The 19223-nt window shown below is 36.9% G+C and overlaps 1 protein-coding gene across 1 annotated transcript in view; it reads right to left on the bottom strand.

The window, feature by feature from the left end:
* The window catches only part of LOC149289824 (DNA polymerase alpha catalytic subunit-like), a 120047-nt gene that overhangs the window by 33197 nt on the left and 67627 nt on the right, over positions 1–19223 (bottom strand). Inside the window, exon 34 of the mRNA XM_089490273.1 lies at positions 2829–2945. Within this exon, the coding sequence (XP_089346399.1) occupies positions 2829–2945 (117 nt within the window). The remainder of the gene's footprint in view (positions 1–2828; positions 2946–19223) is intronic.

Genomic DNA, 19223 nt, shown 5'->3' with positions numbered 1-19223 from the left:
ATAATAGTTGGTTTGTATATAGTGGCACCACATGAAAGATAAAACTTTAAAGGCGCACTTACCTTGAAAATGACCTAGGATTTTTGGAGTGCCATAGCCATGTCTGTCAGTGGAGGTTTTACATGAATCTTTAAATGGATACAATAAACCTTTACAGTTTTATCCTTCTTGTGGAGACCTGCTGCTGTATATACCTTTTTTTGAAGATTACATATTAGTTTAGAAAGGAGTTTCCAGAAACTTTGATATTATCTACATACGGATCCAGGGACAGATTTGAATATGCTCCATTTGTGAACCTTCCAGATACTTCGCTTATCATAGCGTTGTACAGTAACACTTGTTCTACATGCTTGCTTGTTATAAAGTTGATACACCGTTTCTCCTATTGTTTCAAATGACAGGTCCCTAGTGGACAGAATAATTGAATACTTCCAACAGTTCACACTTGTCTTGGATAAGAGGTGTTATTTCTTATACAGTTTACCTTACCCGTTGGTGAAAAGTGGATTTCGAAATAATTTGGCAACCGATACTTTTTCTTATAGAAAACAGTTCACTTATGGGACTATTTAAAAAGATTTTGGCCCATAAACAATCTCAAATCAGCAGTGTGCGTGAGGTTTTCTTGTGGCATATACCTTTAGTTAAAAACAAAACTTTTAGGAGGTGTGAAAACTAAGCCTTTTGTCAAACCAGCTTACATATAATGCAATCTTTTATAGAAGCAAAAGAGGTTAAAGGGCTCTCTTATTTTACGGAACACCAAAATATTAAGGGTTTATGCTATTCATCGGAACATGGATGTTTTTCTCAATGTGAAAAGAGTGGTGAGAGGGTAAGGTCAGAGGGGTACCAAAAACAAGAAAATCTGTAATCATGCACAAGTGGTAAGCCACTGGGCTTACAACCAGCTACAGAATGTTTTTTTTTTTTCTTGTAAAAGGCATAATAAGCTTAGCCGAGGCCAAGCAAAGCTCAGGACCCTAACATTCAGAGACTCAATGACAAATAAATCATAACACCATATAATACAGACTCAAGGACCCAAAGAGAAAGCCTAGCCTTGTATTAGCTTGGCTACATGTGATAAGTTGACATAGACCCTCTTTTATCAAGGAATTTCCTGGGAGGTGCAGCATAGAAGAAATTCATTGCTGGAAAAGGATTAACTCATACTGTAATAGAGAATATTGAACTTAAATGAGTTCTACCAGCCAGAGAGAAATTTTAAATATAAAACAGAAGCAAACTCACTGGCAACACAAAGGCAAATCTCTTACGTGTATCACTTTCTGTTCTTACACTTTACAACTACATATACACACACATTATATATATATATATATATATATATATACACACACACATATATATACACAGTATATACTGTACTCTCCTTACAATAAGGTACTGATTGCTGGCACCTTTTATGATGGTGTAGTGACAATAATGCTTCAAGAGAATGCTGTAGGGCTTTAAAACAAGGTACATGATTTTTTCCCAATTTGCTTTAATAAATATTTTTGTCGTATGAAAGGAAAAAAATTTTGACAGGGCAAATGTAATGTAAATTAAATGAAATGATCATACGATCCCCAAAAAAAGTTAAAGCCAATTCAGTGAACATAAATACATAATTTTAAAATAATAAAAACACGTTAGGTGTTTAAAAGATGTCCATCAAGTGCATTGCATGACAAAATAGTTGAGGCAACTTTGTGTTTCAGTAGCTGTGGTGGGATTTTGAGGAGCAACTGACACTTTCCCTTGCTGATTTCTTAACATAGTGTTGTAGCATTAGCCACATAAATCCAACCATACCCAGGAGAATAATCAAAGCAGTAATAGCAACAAGGATTGTACTCTCCACTGGGTTCCAGTTTCCTTCTCTGGGTGATGATGGATATTGGCAGCCATATATTGGAAGAGGCTTAATCAGAAAAAAAGAATGACATCCTAGGAATGTAGCCACCCTGTACTACAAGGGGACCGGAAGAACAAGAGTAAGTAAGTCTGACACCAAACCAGATGGTTTGTTGGATTAAAGCAGTTAATGCAAAAGAACAGATTGACTCCTTTCAGAGGATATTTATGGTGATCATAGACCTGTCAACACTCAAGGTAATATGAAACAGAATGCAGTAAAGGGGCTTCTGTATTTGGCCTCTAGTTAAAAAAAAAAAAAAAGGCGCAGCTAGGATATCTTCAGTTTGCCCAAGTAATAGACACATGCGCTGTGTGCTTGCTCTTTAGGGGGACGCAAACTCCCTACGGAACATATGTTGGGTATCACTTTGCTCGAGAGTTCCAAATGTTACAATACTGTGTACACAAACAGCAGAACGTAATTTCTAAATTAAACAATGTAAATAAATAAATTGGTGTTCCTAAGTCTTCCTTCCTAAAGAGCTTCCATCTTAATTGTATTAATAGCAGGAACTATCACAACGTAATAAAGCCTTGGTAATGACTAGCCATGCTAGAAGCCTTTTCTGGTGGTTTGAAATATTGGTAAGAATGTATATATGGCCAGGGTAACTGAACAAAACAATACCTGCTTCTAGACGATGTCACAAAGTACACTGATAATTAAACAACCCAGAAAAAAGTGTTATAATTTTGGACCATGAAAGAAGCTGTGATAGTACAAAGAACAGTAATCAAATCATTAAAATTGCTACTTCCCCCTCATCAGTGTGGCTTGCAATATGGTAGTCTTGTGTACGAGATTTTACTGTGAGTGTATGATAGATAACGCATATATAGAGATTTTTATAAAATCAAGTCAGAAGATGCAGGCCACGCCATCACAATTGGTGTCTTACCTCAGATCTAAGAGTGGCCTTCATGCATGATGGGCATATAGGACCATTACGGGAGAAACTTAGTGGTAGCCGACGTGTTCTATTCTGGCATGTCTGCTCTTCACAAACAAGCCAACCCTAAGGACCAAAAAAGGAGAAAAAATCAATTACAGAAATATTGCAAAGTAGCATGCATATGCATACTCATTTATATACCCACAAAATCACATTTTCTCATCTTTTTAGTATGAAAAAAAGTATTGAAAAACAAAACCTTTTCGCTTCAGCTAAAGTTTGCTGTACGACTGTAAATAAAGTAGTAGGATTATTTTTGTACTTTCTTTTTGTTTTAACTTTATTTGTACACAGTGTCACTAAACATTTTTCATTGTTTGTTGTAGGGAAGCAGACTAGGTCACCAGTCTTCATGTGAACACTCAAGAGCAAAAAAGGCATTAAGACATTTAGCTGTTTAACACAAAATCCCCCACCTCCAATTTATTCTAGCATTTTCTCCTCCTGGCACTAAACCGTTTAATTTTAGGTGAAATAAGGCTAATACCAGAAAAGGAGTCCTGTGATGCTTTGGTCGTGCACAACTATGGGTTATTTGTTCAAAAGAAAAAAAGAGCAGAAACTACTATTTCTGTAACGTTTATATTAATATTTCAGCACGCTGTTCTATAGCCATTAAGCCTCCAATGGTTTCAGACAACTGGGGTAAAATGCAGCTCCTCCAAAGTTGAACTAAAGTAGAATTTTAAGGGCTTTAAGCAAACAGGAAAAACTGGTGTCTACGGTCAATGTCAAGAATAATTCTACTAAAAGGAAACTGCCACATTATGCCCATTCTTAGTGCTACACTCAACTTTAGCTATTCTAAATAAAGCCGCCTTTTCTCCCTTTCACTTACAGCATAACCAAATGTAACAGGTACGTTTTATATTATATGTGGAGAATGATATATTGCTGCCACATCAATGGTACGGTCATACTAAAATGTTACAAATAATCTTTACGGAGGAACTGCACTGTTCTAAAATCTCTAGTGTAAGGCATCGATGTCTACATCAGTCGAGAAGGCATTTTGAAACATTCTACTTGGGACAACAAAGGAATTCTCGTGCAATCTTTACTGAGCATCATGCAGAATTTAGTAAAGACTGCAGGGAAGGCTAGTACATTTTAAAAATAACTGAATTCTCTGATAGAAGCATTTTTTCCCATTTCCTATTGAATTTTTAGAAAATGAGTTGTACCTACTGGGATACAAACTGTTATCGGTAGTGGTCCGACCGACAGGAAGCAGATATGTACTGAGGACATCGGTGTGCTTCAGCCGATAAGCTGGGCAGAGATGCCAACACACAGTGATCATCCTACACTGTTCCACCAGTGATGATCATTCCTTTTGACTCAAACTGCACAGGGGATCAAGTTAATGACCAGAAAATCAGCTTACAATTTATAAAGCGGCTCTCTTAAAACGTTGGAGGCACCACAAGTAATAGATGGTAGTCAGTGGGCAGTTATTCTTTTTACATAGATGTGCTCATTCACTTTAGAAGAGCAAGCGTTTGTCAAATGCCTAGAAGTATTAATCACTTTGTTGCAATCAATTACAATTGTATTGTATAGAAACACAAACTATTTACACATCATTACATCCACCATCACGTAAAAAACCGTTGACATTTGTATATATATTCACACGGTTAGAACGTAGAGGCAGCTCCACCAACCCTTCTGTTTCAACAGAACAACTTTGAAAACACCACTAAGTCTCGGAAGTCTTTTTCGACAAATAGACTCTGTTTAGGTAAAACAGTAAAAGGGCAAAGTGGCCTGGGCCATCAAGCACCAGCACAATGTGAAAATGTCTTATATCCATGAATTATTACATAAACTAAATATTACAGGGAAAATAAATGAACCGCAGCATTGTCATGTCACCTGCCTTTTAAGCAAACATCTAACTATATTATCAATAGGACAAAAACATCTGATATTCATATGGAAGACATAATGCAATTTGTATCTACTCCCAGTCTGCTATAATTAACATTAAAGAGGTCCTTTCTTGCTTGTCACCTCGCTATTCAGTGCATATTTAGCTTTGTTTGCGCTTCCTATCAGGTAATCTCACAGCACAAAATGACAATAACTAGAAATTAAAAGTTATGATTAGCAGGCAAAGGGAGGTTGTGTGTGTGTGTTCTCACCAAGAAAAAAAATATGTTAAAAAACATTGACTGATATCTTGTTTTGCTTTGCTAATTAAATCGTCTGGTTTCCAGTGGAATAAATATAACCGGTCTAACAGTTGGTCGAAATACATTAATTTTCTAATCTTGTTATTGCGTGGTGTGTGATAACACTATGTAATGCACGTGGCCTTTCCCAACAGTTATGATCTCAGCTTTGCTTATAAATATTTAGATACTGTTGATTATCTAGGCCAGGTCTTCACACGTAATATTTAACTTATTATTTTAGCCACACTTACAATTTATCTTCCAAAATCTGGATTACAAAAAAAACAAAATAAAAAACAGGTTGGTATGATGAAAATAACTGTACATAACTATACTACACTGATGTATATGGCTCACTTTACAGGTCATTACGCTGACTGAATACTGATCAGCTGTTAATGAGCCGCCAACATCAGAAAAAGGGAATATGGGAACATATTTTCAATACTTGAATTAAAGGGGTTCCTTTAAACACATTTCAGCATAACATTTTATTGGTTACTTTAAAAATAAAGTATTTTAACTACCTTTTGATACGTCTGTTTTGTGTCTCCACAAAGATAAATGGTTAAAAAGTCAACAGGCTATTTTATCCCATGAACACAGATCAGTGGCAAAACCAGCATATAGATACATTTCCTGTACTGATGTTGCCTGCCTTTCGATTCCATTACCAAAATGTTTCCCGTCAAATTGCTACAATAACTTAAAGAGAAATAACTGTGTGGAATAACCACGCAAAATACTGTTAACAGAAGTTAAGATTGTGGGCAAATAGCTTCTTGATCCAAGGAGAGATCTGACTACCATTCTGGGGAAGGAGATATATATAATTTTGTTGCCTTCCTTTGGATCAACAGCAATTAACAGATGGTAACATGGCTTCTTCTAGTTATACATAACCTGAAAACTCCACTACTATTTGGGGTGTGTATAGATTTGGGAAAGTGACAGACTCACTTTGAGGGATCATTTCTATGAGGACAATGGTTTCCGAAAGTGTCTTCCAATTGTTACACTGGGAACATGAAACGCAGTCTATATAAAAAGTATCACGCTTAAAATAAGAGCACATCTTATTAAATAAACTAAATTTTCTAAATTTGTTGTTGTAAATGGAAGAACAAGATCTGTATATCTTAAGAACATTTTCCTTCAAATGCAACAAAATAATTGAAACCATCGAAAAAACAAAAAGATCTCCGCTAATCCTCCCACATTAATTGGACTGAGAGGGTGATTACAATCGCCCAATCAGATTTGCACCTTAGCACCAATTGCAAATAAAAAAAAGTTAACTGGAATTATTTGTGCATCTTTCATAAAGGTCTTCATGTAATATAGTTTGAATGCCATGTAATAAACATAGTTATCATTGTAGAAGGAGATATTCCACATTCTGTTTGGTTTACATTTTTCCAGAAAAAGCAAAACAAAAAATAGCTTTGGGAAAAAAAACTCTCAAGTGCTATATAGCGGGTGTTCCGGTTTTAAATAACTTTAAAGAACTACTTATTTTGCAAAATATCCATTATCCGGAAACCTGTTTACAAACCCAAGACCTAATACAGAAAAGTCATATTATGCGCTGGGCCAGCAATGCCATTTTTTTTTCAGAAGAAACTCAATGGGATTGGCACTTCATAGTGGATAGTGAAGAGAATTCATATTACACTTGCTTGGATGTTGAGTGCTTAGTTGATACTCACCAGCTGGAGACGAAATATATAGAAAACAAGACAGTTGGGTAAAAAAAAAAAAATAAGTGGAAAGGGAATTTGGGAGGTTAAGTGTATAAATGTGCGGTGTTATTCCACTGTCTACTTAAATGTTTTATCAGGTAGATGGATGCTGGCACAGCCCTTGAAGACTGGAACATATGAACAGAATGGGAAGATAACGGGATTCAGGGAGGAGACACCGATACTTGAAGACCTTAAAACAGCATATTTTGTAATCCTTAATTCATCGTGGTGTCAACCTTAATAGACAATATCATACCACAATGTGTCTAACAAAGGTGCTGTCCCATTACTTATAAGGGAAATAACCTAGAACGATACAATTTATTGTAAAGAAATGCTTAAACTATTTACAAGGTCTTGGTTCAAAGAACTTTGTGCATTAAGTTTATAGATATTACATATACCAGCACTTAAAAAACCCACTTATGTCTGCACTTTCAATAAATAGCATAACATGTACATTCTGTTGTAGGTAAATCAGCCACAGAAAGTTGCAAGGCTATTTTAACATTTTTTCGATGCTTGTGTTTAGCTATAGTTTTCTTCACTTATTTACTGTACCCACACAATTTGTTTTTATATATATATGTAATTTTCCCAGACCTTGCAATCCTGCCCCCATGTCCTATTTGGGCCATTTTTTGACGAGTGCCAACATGTATATGCTGGCCAACTACAAATCTCATAAGTGGTTGATACCAGATGGTTTACTCATATTTAACATGCTTAAGTACCTGACAGCATGGTCTACACAACACAACCCTGCAAAATGGATAACTACTGAAATACATAATGTTTAAGACAATGGATTTGTCTTGTAATTTACAAGAGAACATGTAAAAAAAATACTAGTAATAATGCTGTATTTTTTTTTCATAAGTGTTCAAATCAATTGAGTTTGTGGGACAGCACCTAAGTAACAGTTAACTAACAAAAAACATTTGGCCTCCAAATGATACAAAGTAAATCTCAGATCTTACAAGGCATAAAATAGTTTAAAACTTTAAATTAGATGTTTTTCTATTTGATACATAGCAAAAACAAAGGAGGTATACATATTTTTCATAACTGGTTCCATTTGAAGTAATCATAATCACGTTAGAATTGAAAGAAAAAAAGCATGGAAATAGTTAAAGATGTAACTAGGGTAGAACATTACTGGGCAATGTTTGTTCATTTAACATTAATTATTTTGTCCTTGAGAACAGTGCTAATGAAACCGAATTTCTTCTGTGCTTTTAAAGAATAGTTTCAATGGACAGTAAACAGGTCCAAGCCAAGAAAAGGGAACTGGCTGAGTCTGGGGGGTTGCTAGGTGATGCCGAATGTAAACCTACAAACTTGTTAAAGGTTTACTTAAGCTTTCATTCAGCTCTCTCTGGCCCTCTAAAAGTTTTCAGAACACTACATTTCCAGGAGGCCATTTAAAGGCATGAAAATCGAAGCTACTAATATGGCTTGTGCCTTTTCAGCTTCACGACCCAGTTCCTGGGTGCTAGCCTTGGAGAAAAATCTTTCATATAACACGCCGATAACAGGCAACAAACAACAACATGTTATTACTGATGTCCATAAAATGTAGGGTATTGTTTGTATGTTTGAGAGTGAATGTCTGGTGATCCCTGGTTAACACCAGTGTTTCATTTCTATTAGGAATGACCACAAAGAGCTGTTGTGGACAGAAAACCCATATTGTTATTACATCTCTCATTGATCCTTGGTAGGGAGGAGAAGGGGCAATAACATAAGAAGATTAAATTAACTCATTTGCCAAAAAAACTTTAGTCATGGATCTCAGCTTCAACGTGGTAAAACAATGCCTTACGTTCGTGTCAAACATCTTAAAAAACAACAACTATTGAAATAATTTAAAATGAGGAAAAAAACATGAGTAATACGTGATCATTAATAAATGAGTATGGTGATAAAATGTAATAAGTTGTTTGTGGATTCCTTAACAGATTCTGACTGATGCTAATGTCAGTACACAAGTCAAAGTGCAGGCATACAAAAGGTTTAGTCCCTTCTTTTAACCAGTGTAGGACAGGAGAAACTATACTTGAAACTGATGCTGCTCGTCCCAGGCAATGGACGTAAAAGATGAAGCACAAAGCGCAGAGCTCACTTTGTAACATGGCAGACTCTGTCCAAACTGCAGCCAATGAAGTCCTGTATTGTGGTGGCAGACTTCCAAAACACTGTGGAATCTACACAGACCCGCAAGCCAATATAGAAATTCTATAAAAATTATAATTAGATAACGCTGAAAGAGTGAAAGCAGTCCCATTGATTCAATGTAAGCAATGTAGCCATGAAAAATGAGATAGGACTTTGATATAGCGGCACGCTAAGCAATACATGGCCATACAGTATGACGGAATCCCGGATATTTATGCCTCAGATAGGTGTTTTCTTGAATAGCATTCCTATATCTGTGCTGAACTCTTGTTTTGTGACTTCAAAAAGTCGTTCTTCCAGGGAAATAAACATCTATGCTGCAATAGTTAACAAAACCTTTCTAAATTTAAAAAGTGTAGTCTTTTGATCGGCCAAAATTTATTAAAAGGTTATATAAGCGCAAATGTAACATTACATCCAAGTCACAAATATGATCGTAACAAGAATATTGTTCAGGATTTTGTAGCAAACATTTTTTGGCAACATGATTTTTCCAAATTAAAGGATATATCACCATAATGTATACAAACTACAGAAGCACCAACAATTAAAACAGGATACATATCAAACTAACAGACACCAACATGGCCTGCTGCATTGTTCTTGATTTACCTTCTGCGCTGCCCTAGCCCTTGATCTAGGGTAGCAGCCCCTGTATTGCCTTTAATGTCACGCTGTGCTTTTAAGACAGAGCGCCTGGAAATGACATCATATCCTTGCTCTCCGGTTCTTAAAGGTGTATGGTGCCTTCTAATTCAGACTATGGGGGTTGTGCCGAGTCGATCTGCCCCTCTGGAAATACCCCCCTATGTCTTGTTCAGAATACGTCACTGATGGTTACAGAACATTAGGAAAACTAGTTTAATGTACTTTGGGTCCGTGAATCGCTTTACTAAGTTACCATCTCTTGCTTTTCAGAAACAGATACAGCTGATATTCTCACACAATACAAACAGATACGCAGCTCTACACTCTGAATGTCTACTAAACTACTTGACAAACTGCAATATCAGGTTAGAGAAAGTAAGACTAATCAGCATTCACTGATAAAATGCATAGCCAATCAGTTGAAGTGCTTTGCAATTCACCAAGGAACTACCCAACAGAAGCACTTTGAACTTTTATTGTATACTCCTACTGAGTACACATCCAACGCTGCTATGAAACGCCTTATAAAAATTCCCTTTGTCTTTCACTATGATCTTATTCACATTTGCATTTTGATCCATATTCTACGGCTAAAATCATCCTCATAATCATCCATCATAATTAGCAACATGGATGCTCTCTCGTACTGCCAATGGGGAATACTTACGGCTTATGGGACATAAAAAAACAAAACAGAACTAGAGTTCAATGGGAAACCCAATTTTTGGGCTATTGTTACATTTTTCAAATAAAAACAAAATCAGGTTTCCCCGAGAAAAGAAAATGGTAAAGTCAGAACCTTAACGCAGAATACAAACTAAACAACCAGGTCTGCTTCAACGACTAATCCTCAAATGTCATGCGGAATGACTGAAGGGTTAAATATCTGAATTTGAATAACTAACATGTACAAATGCTCAGTCACCATGAATAATAAAGTACACTTACCAATGATTATTTTCATTACCTACTAATTAAAATGCAACAGTCTCTAAGAGAAGACAAATTCCGTTTAAAAAAAAAACCTATTTGCAATAAAACCACACAATCACCATCTAATCATTTGAAACATTGAACAGGGGCATGCTAAAAAAAACAGGCGTAACGTGGACTGCACGGAGGAAGAATAGGAACAGAGTGACCCCGCCAGCTACAACAGATTACCAAACAGGCTAAATGAGATTCTATAGTTGGACTGGGCCAAGCTGACCACTTTAACTGCATGTTTACTTATGTGGCAAAAACATTTTGCTGTAAATTGTTGACAGAAGAGTTGGGAAACAAAAAACAAACATACGTAATGGAGGGTTATGTATAAAGAGCATTTCTGTTGTAAAATGGAAGCTTCAGCATTAACTATGCTATAGTGACTGGATCACTTAGCACCAGAGACTGAATTTTACCCGTGACATACTTTGCAGGCACTGCAGCTCTTGCTTAATTTATATACAACTGCCCAAGGGGCACTCCAGCCATCATATGCAATTTAAGGCACACAATCGGTGATCCCTCTTAATGTACTTTGTGTACCTTCTGCAGAATCCCTTCATAGGCATTTGCCCCTTCCCATTTTTTTATGGAGGAGATATGTCATCCTACATATCTCCTGACCTCCAGTGAGCTCCAGCACCGGCGTGGAGAAAGCTGTGAGTACGGAATCAGTGCAGAGCCCTGTGTGCACTACTCCAAGTACACCCCCCCCCATTTGAATACATACAAAACTACTTACAAAGTACTTAAGTTCATGGCGGTATCCAAAACAGTGACATTAATGTAGTGGAAACTTACATTTATTGACTGCTTCTCAAAGCTAGATAAAGTAAATTGAAAAGGCAAGGGGGACAGGGCTGTTTATGGAAAAGTATTAATAAAGGCTCTCTGCTCACGATAGCCCATTATGTGCTGCACATTGTAATTGACCACTTTAGCAACAAATAGGTTAAGTATAATAATAATGTTATCGGACTATTTCCATATCAACCCATAGCAAAGTAACTAAAATAGAATGATGAGGGAACTAAAAATTAGACATAATTTTCCATTTAGCAAATCTATTGAATGGCATTTTCATTTAGTGAACAGTGTGTGTCATGCTGCCATTTTGAAGCCATTTGTGAAACATGTAACATGCTTCCTGTAATGTGTGTTTGTGTAGGGATGGAATAGCCAAACTTTTCAATTTAGCTGTTGGCTCTAAGTGAACTTTGTCCCCAGTGGAGGAGCAGCTGATGAGAGATTGTTCAGAAAGAGCACTTTATTAGATCAGTCAGTCAAAGGGTTCCACAAGCACAAGACTCCAACGTAGTCCATCGGTTCTAAGATACCAGGGGGCTAGTGGTAAGCTGCACAGACCGCTGAGAACTTTCCCCGCACGGAACTCTTGAAAAAGCACCATCTCCGCAGCTTAAATGCAGCTGCCTCTTTCAATGCGGCAAATGGGTAAATTTGACAAAAAAGCCACCATTAAGACTACATGAAAGGCTCAAGGCAACATCCTTTCAATGCTTTGTACTTCAGTAATCAACAGATGTACTTATTCACCCCCCTTCCCTCCTCCCAACCAAACCCGATCAAGAACTATTTCTGAATGGTAGGAAATAATTCCACTTTGTACATCTTTTAGTTAATCAAGACTTTCTATTCAGCAATTTGACCTTTTGTTCAAAACAGGATTATCAGTTTTTTCGCCAGTTACCAAGGGCGACTCGCATGGTGAACATAATTGCAATAATTTGCAAAACACCATGGCAACCCACATTACAACTAGGTAAATACTGGTCTTTTGTGCTACATTGTTATTTTCAGAGATGCTGAAGTCAAAGAACGAGTGACAAATGAACACAAAATTTATATTTGCTTTGTCTCAAAAGAAAAGAAAATTGATAACGAGAATTGGGGGGGAAACCAACTACAGCTGTAATTTCTAACTTGATTAATTAGGATGGTAACAGTCCTTAACAGTATATTCAACAAACAGCCCTGACTTTGTCTCTCCACCCACCTCTCCCCTTTACAGCACCACCAGCCTGCCCTCCCTCCTTTTCACCTCCACCCCAGACACATTTTTGCAGCCTGGAGAACAAACATCCCCATTTGCTCTTTTCTTCAACTTAATGGAATCCTTAATTACAGAATATTGTTCCCCTGCTCTTCTTTACACTGAAAACAGAGACTGCCAAGGCAGACAAGGGGTAGCTACAGTCATCTCAGTCTGCTTCTCTTGGACAGTGTGCTTGATGACGGACCGCATTTTCCACGCATCAGCAGCTGTTCCACCCCAGACAAAGGAAGAAAGAGGGAAGGAGAGAAAAAAAAGCTCACTACTTAACTTTCTGTCAAGAAAGTGTCTCGGAGATATTTAGACAGTGTTTTCATTGACATGAAGATACATTCCAAAAGTCAAGACACCTATGCTGTAGAAAAAAAAAAAATCAACGCACTTCCTGCTAGATTTATTGTCCTAAAATCATCGCCACAACGACCCTGAAATTATTTAGCAAAGTTCCAAATGACTAAACGTCTAAACTTTGCAGCAGTTACCGATCCAAAGTCTAAAAACTTCCATATTTTTTCCCCATCATTCTTTTCAAAATAAAGCAATTAAAATTACCATTTAATTATTAGTATTGTTTAGTAGGCAGGTGTAAGCAGCGTGAAACAACAATATTGTGATTAAGAGCAATTGGTTCAAATGTGCAACTATTTGCCACACTCAACCAGCTATTAAATCTTAAAATACATAAATAAAATGTCCCATAAGCGCCTAAGAGCCAATAGGCCAGGCAGAAACATACACTTACTTTGATCAAGTGTTATTGTGCTGCCTTTAATATTGTCTGAGGAGCAGAAACTTTGCCATCATGGTTGTGAATCTGGCCATTATAATTCCCGAGCACTTTCACTTTACCTCTATACTTTGTGTCAGCAAGTTAAAGAATAAAGCTCAGTGGTTCAGAGTCTGTCAAGGTAGACCTAGGTAGCATTTTTACTAGGAGGTGGGCAAAAAAAAAAAAAAAAAAAAAACGTTCACCCACCTGCACAAATTGTTTATAAAAGCAGTGCTTTCCACTCAGGAAACCTCTAGAAAAATGAAGGATATTTTTGTGGTCCTCCGCATCAACGGTCAATACATCAACGTTTCAGAAAATGGCGGTGCTGCAGTAGAGGATGAAATCTGGTGCCGTTTTACCAATTTTACCAACAGTTGTCATGGATGGGGGGGGGCAGTAGTTGGCATACAATCCAAGCATCCCACTAGCTATCCTTCCCGGCAGTATACCACTTTTCACATTGATTCCTACCAGATACCCTAAGTGCCTCCCTGGTCCCATTATACATTACCAGTGGGGTATACGTGCAGGCAGAAGTTGAAATAGCATATGCATTTTGGATTTCGGCAAAACTTGGTACGAGAATGTGGGTGAGGAAGGTTAACCTGTAGAAACTCCATTAATATACTTAAGAAAAGGTTTTTAGAAGACCCATCTCGAAAAATAATTACACATAAACGGGGGAGCCCAAGCAGCTACTTAATCCATACTACTTATATTGTGGTCAGTCCACCGATTCAATTATTCTATAATGAAATAAATTAAAAAAAACTCTTAAAAACAAGTTATTGTGCCAAACGCATACATTATATTTAAATAGTTTATTTTGGGTCACTATTTGAAAATTCTTTTAATTCTTATAGAGGGTAGAATGAAGTCCCTTAATTCTAGGACATGAGATTTTATCTGCAGGCCCTGCTGCCGACCCGGTAGTGGGGACGATGATGTTAAGCTGGACGCAGCACATATTTACACAGGTGCATATGTTCACAAGCATTTATATTCTAACAACCTAAATATGAACAAATACAGGTGACTCCATACTAATTTTCAGACTGATGTATGTACAGATTTGTTTGCACCCCTGTATGTATAATCTTTACAACACTATTTATATAATATACATATATAATACACATAGGCAAGTGAAAAGCTGGATTCTGTATAAGGCTTTCAAAATGAACAAATAAATGATTACTAGGATTCAAGAGCATGTTCCAGTATTAAAGTATAAAAAAGCTAGATACATTAGGCAAACCTTCAAGAGCTAGCTCACTATCAAGTGTTGTAAGTGGTGTGTTGAGGCCTTATTTGTGTTAAAAGTATACTTTTAATGCGGAGTCAAACTATGGCAACTCATGGTTGTGTCAGTCATGGGAAGTAGATTCAAAAGGCCGTTCGATTTCATATTGAGAGGAGGTATCTTCAGCATTGGAAAGAGGGAATCAGAAGCCATATTAAAATGGGCTTTTTTCGTTCCTTAAAAACCAGGAAAGGATTAATGCGCAGAGAGCACCGAAAACTAGAACATGGCACGGAGAACACCAGTAAACTTTATTAGCCAGTGGTAAAGCATGATAATATAAAAATCCTATGACACTAAAACAAGCAGATTACTCCATTATTTAAGGCCTCTATTGATCTATGGGCGTCACATATATATATATATATATATATATATACATATATATACACACACATACATACATATATACACACACAGATGTTGCCACAATATTTCATTACTATAATTTACATAAACAATTTACCATAAGTATTGCTCTCAGTTTGTTTGGTAATCTTTTGTTTTAGGTATTAGGCTCTTCAGCCTATTTCAGCTTAAAAACCAAAATCCTATATTTCAGGCTAAAAACCAAAATCCTGCACGCATACAGCATCATCAAACTACAAGAGTAGATCTTCGGTGTCATTTGCCAGGCGCTACTTATACTTCTAGTATCTCAGTGATAAAGTTCCTGTCATCCACACTTTATACAGCCGATAAAACATTCTTCCCTTGGGAGAAAACACTTATTACACTGACAGCTATTTAGAAATGACATTAACCTTTAGCTTGCATGAATGATTTGTCTAACCACTGAAAAAAATATCAGAAAATAAATCCATCAAAGGTTAACCACCAAAGCAAGGTAATGCGCAGTTAAAGCAACGTGTGAAGTGTCAAACTTTCCCGACTGCCCGTCCTTACAGGTAAAATGACCAGCTTTGTATAACAATGAGGGAAAAAAAATCCATTCGCATGGCAAAAATTTGTAGATTGTTAACCGTATTTTAAAAATCCACCAGATTTCAAACCACCTCTAATGGTACCAACGTGGATTATCAAAACACCACGGAACAGAGCTCAGGAATACGTATTACAAATTGTGTGTAGATCTCATATAACATATTTATATAAATATACATTATATATATACACACACACACACACACACATATACACAAATATACCTATAATTTAGAAAGCTTGCGGAAGGCTATCACCACTGCATTGATCTGGTATTACGGCATGTAAGAATCAATTTAGGTCTCTCCAATGAAGCATATCCATTAAGTGATTGCCTCAAGACATCCCCAAACCACCGTAAGGGCACCATTTCCACCATATAAGAATACATTTTAGAGTAGGTGATTGGCGACTGTCAGCTACATCTTGCAAATGCTTTAAATGTTAATAGACAGTCTTAATTTTTTGTTCATCATCATGAGTTAAAAAAATAAAATAAAACAACAAGTCATGAAAATAAAAATTCTAAAATTGCTGTGACAATTCACTGCATGTAAGCAAATTTTAAAATGCGGTTTGGTAAAGTTGAACAGTGTCTTGAAACAGCACTTTTGTATACCCAGCAAAGCTTGTATTAATGTGATGTAAGAGTTTGGGCAAATTCATCTCTAATGGAGCATAAAAGTGCTTTTTGCTTGAAAGCGAGATCATTTTTTTTTTTTAAATTCAGAGCATGATCACCCTCACCCCCTTGTTCCTCGTATTGCAGGAACTGTCTGATACGAGCAGCAAAGCTTAAATAAACTAGAAACATTTCAAATGATCCATAAAGGATTAATAAGCACGACGGGAAGTCCTATAGGCTCACCGTATATGTCTTCAATCTCATCCTCCTTGATGAGCAGCAGCTCACATTCCATGCAGCTCAATGTCACCCAATAACAGAATAAAACACCTGACCTTTCTCAATGGCCATCACAATAACAGTTACAGGTTGGATTATTTGGGGGAGAAAAAAAACTAGCAGCAAATACTGCCTATTTCATACATGTAATTCATTCTTCAGAAAACATACAGGGAATTTGAATTAGTCAGAAAACATGGGATAACGACAGGCAGGGGTACATATGGTCACCATAAGCAATTTATATGTAACGGGAACAAATGACTGCTATTATAGTGGCAGCGAAACTATGCTGAAAAGCAGACTCACACAAACCCACATACACAATTTTTTCAATACAATTTTCCTGTCTTCCCACTGACTTGTATGATTACTTCGGTGAGCAAGATTCTACACAAGTTTCTTAAATGAATCCCTAATCAATACCCGCAAAAGAGAAAGAGACGTGTTTGGAAATTATGTTTAAATGTGCAACGAGCAACTTTTTTTTTTTTTAAACCAGAATTTAGATTATAAATGCAATTCTGAGAATCAAAAGTGGACCAAAGGTACACAAACATACTCTATTCCTCTCAATAAGCAAATCTATGACCAACATACGTCACAATGTTTTCAATTAAGTTGTTCAGTCCGGCTACTAGCATAACTATCCCAAGCATTCAATTGTATTTTTCGCCAGGTACCCAGATAAGAGGTGAGCGACTGCCTGACCTCAGCAGCTAAGAAAGTGATACTGGAAGGGATTATGGTCAATTAGATCTTTCCAGCTAATCAGTAGAAGCAAAAGAGGCAAACAACGCTTAATGTACGGTAGCAGCCATTACCTGAGACCCACGCGCCACTGACGGCCTTATCAATAACCTAAAGCGCAAGATTGCATTCCCATTGCATGTTTCTATGTTTTCTACAGATTAATATTTTCTTCCCTCTATGCAAAACTCTCAGTAAGTAAAAAAGCTATAAAAAGTTTAAAGTGGTTCTCCCTTCCCCCAACAAGGGAAACAAATGAATACATCCAACTTACAAAACATTTCTTTTATCATGGACTGTGGTCATAATGACCCAAGTGTAGACATTTTCATGGAAGAAATCCAAACACAAAGAAGCATGAAATGGAAAGGCGATACGGCAAAGCTTAATAAAAAATACGTGAATATGCGTTACTGGTAGCTATACTTAACCCAGATAGAAGGGGTGATTGATTTGAAAGGACCGCAAGCATAATAGTTTATAAAAGTCTTTAGTTTTCCGTTACTTATGTTGCATTTCAAGAAAAAAAAAACATTGCTTGGTTACTTACCCATGTGTACCTATTGGTATTAGAGAAGTACCTTCTAAACAAGTCTTAAAAATATTGCTTTAGGCAATGTTCTACTGGGAAACCTTGGGTCCTGCCATTCATGGCGATGTTACTTTGACATGTTCCACCTACCTAAGCACTGTTGCAGACCATGTACACCCTTTCACGGATTCCCTGATGGCAATGGCCTCTTTCAGCAAGATAATGTACCCTACCACAAAGCAAGAATGTTTCAGGAATGGTTTGAGGAACAGAAGTTTAAGGTGTTGACTTGGCCTCCAAATTCCCCAGATCGCTATCCAAGGGAGCATCTGTGGGATGTGCTGGACAAACAAGTCCAATTCATGGAGCACCCACCAGATACCACAGCGCACCTTCAGACTTCTAGTGGAGTCCATGCCTCGACGTGTCAGGGCTGTGTTGGTGGCAAAAGGGGGACCTACACATTATGAGGCAGGTGGCCATAATGTTATGGCTGATCATATATATATCTATATCAACGATTTCTATATTTTTCCTTTGATATGTTTTTGCAAAACTTATTTTATTTTAATATTTTATCCATAGACTTTATGAAGTAAAATTAGCAATACATATATTTGAATGTTTACCGTATTCTTTCAGCTATTTTGTGGTTTTATTTTTCTATACGACATGCATTTTTTATAGCACTTTTCTTAGCGGGACTCAAAGCGCTTTACAGGGGTAAACCTATATATGAATGTAGTTACACAAGGATTTAACAAGTAGAACATTAAAAATGAATGAAACTTGACTTTTGACAGTAAGAGGTTGAATTCCCATTGTATTCTGAGTTTTTAAAACTCTGGCTTGGATTTCAAATCATTGACCAATAAATGTATTTGACAACTAATGGTAGCCCAGTGATGACCACAATAATACTAAATAGACCTAAATCCAGTAACAATTACAAACAGTTCAACTACCTGAAGCAGCAGTTGGCCGAGTTGGTTGACCAGATTAATGCATTCCACTAATGGCCCCCATGGCTCAATACAAGAACTTAGGGTCATTGTAGTCCATGAGATGGGTTTGAGAACCAACACTTAGTTATTACTGCAGCTACTGGCTACCCGAGTACTTAGAAAAAGTAAAAGGCCAACAATATATGCAATAAATGCAGAAACAAAAAAAATATTTTTACACATGGGCATGGACATCTAACTTGCAGAGAAAGAAGCGTATCTAGGTGCGACATGCATGAGATCTGCAGAGGTAACTCCATCTCCAACCAGAGGCGCGTCTAGGCCTCTCTAAGGACTTCCACAAAAGGGCAGAGCTTCCAGG

The sequence above is a fragment of the Sceloporus occidentalis genome, unplaced genomic scaffold (assembly GCF_023333645.1).
Source record: "Sceloporus occidentalis isolate IW3139 unplaced genomic scaffold, rSceOcc1.0.p SCAF_43, whole genome shotgun sequence".
Taxonomy (NCBI): Eukaryota; Metazoa; Chordata; class Lepidosauria; order Squamata; family Phrynosomatidae; genus Sceloporus; species Sceloporus occidentalis.
The sequence above is the reverse complement of the archived record's forward strand: the minus strand, read 5'-3'. Positions and strand labels throughout refer to the sequence as shown.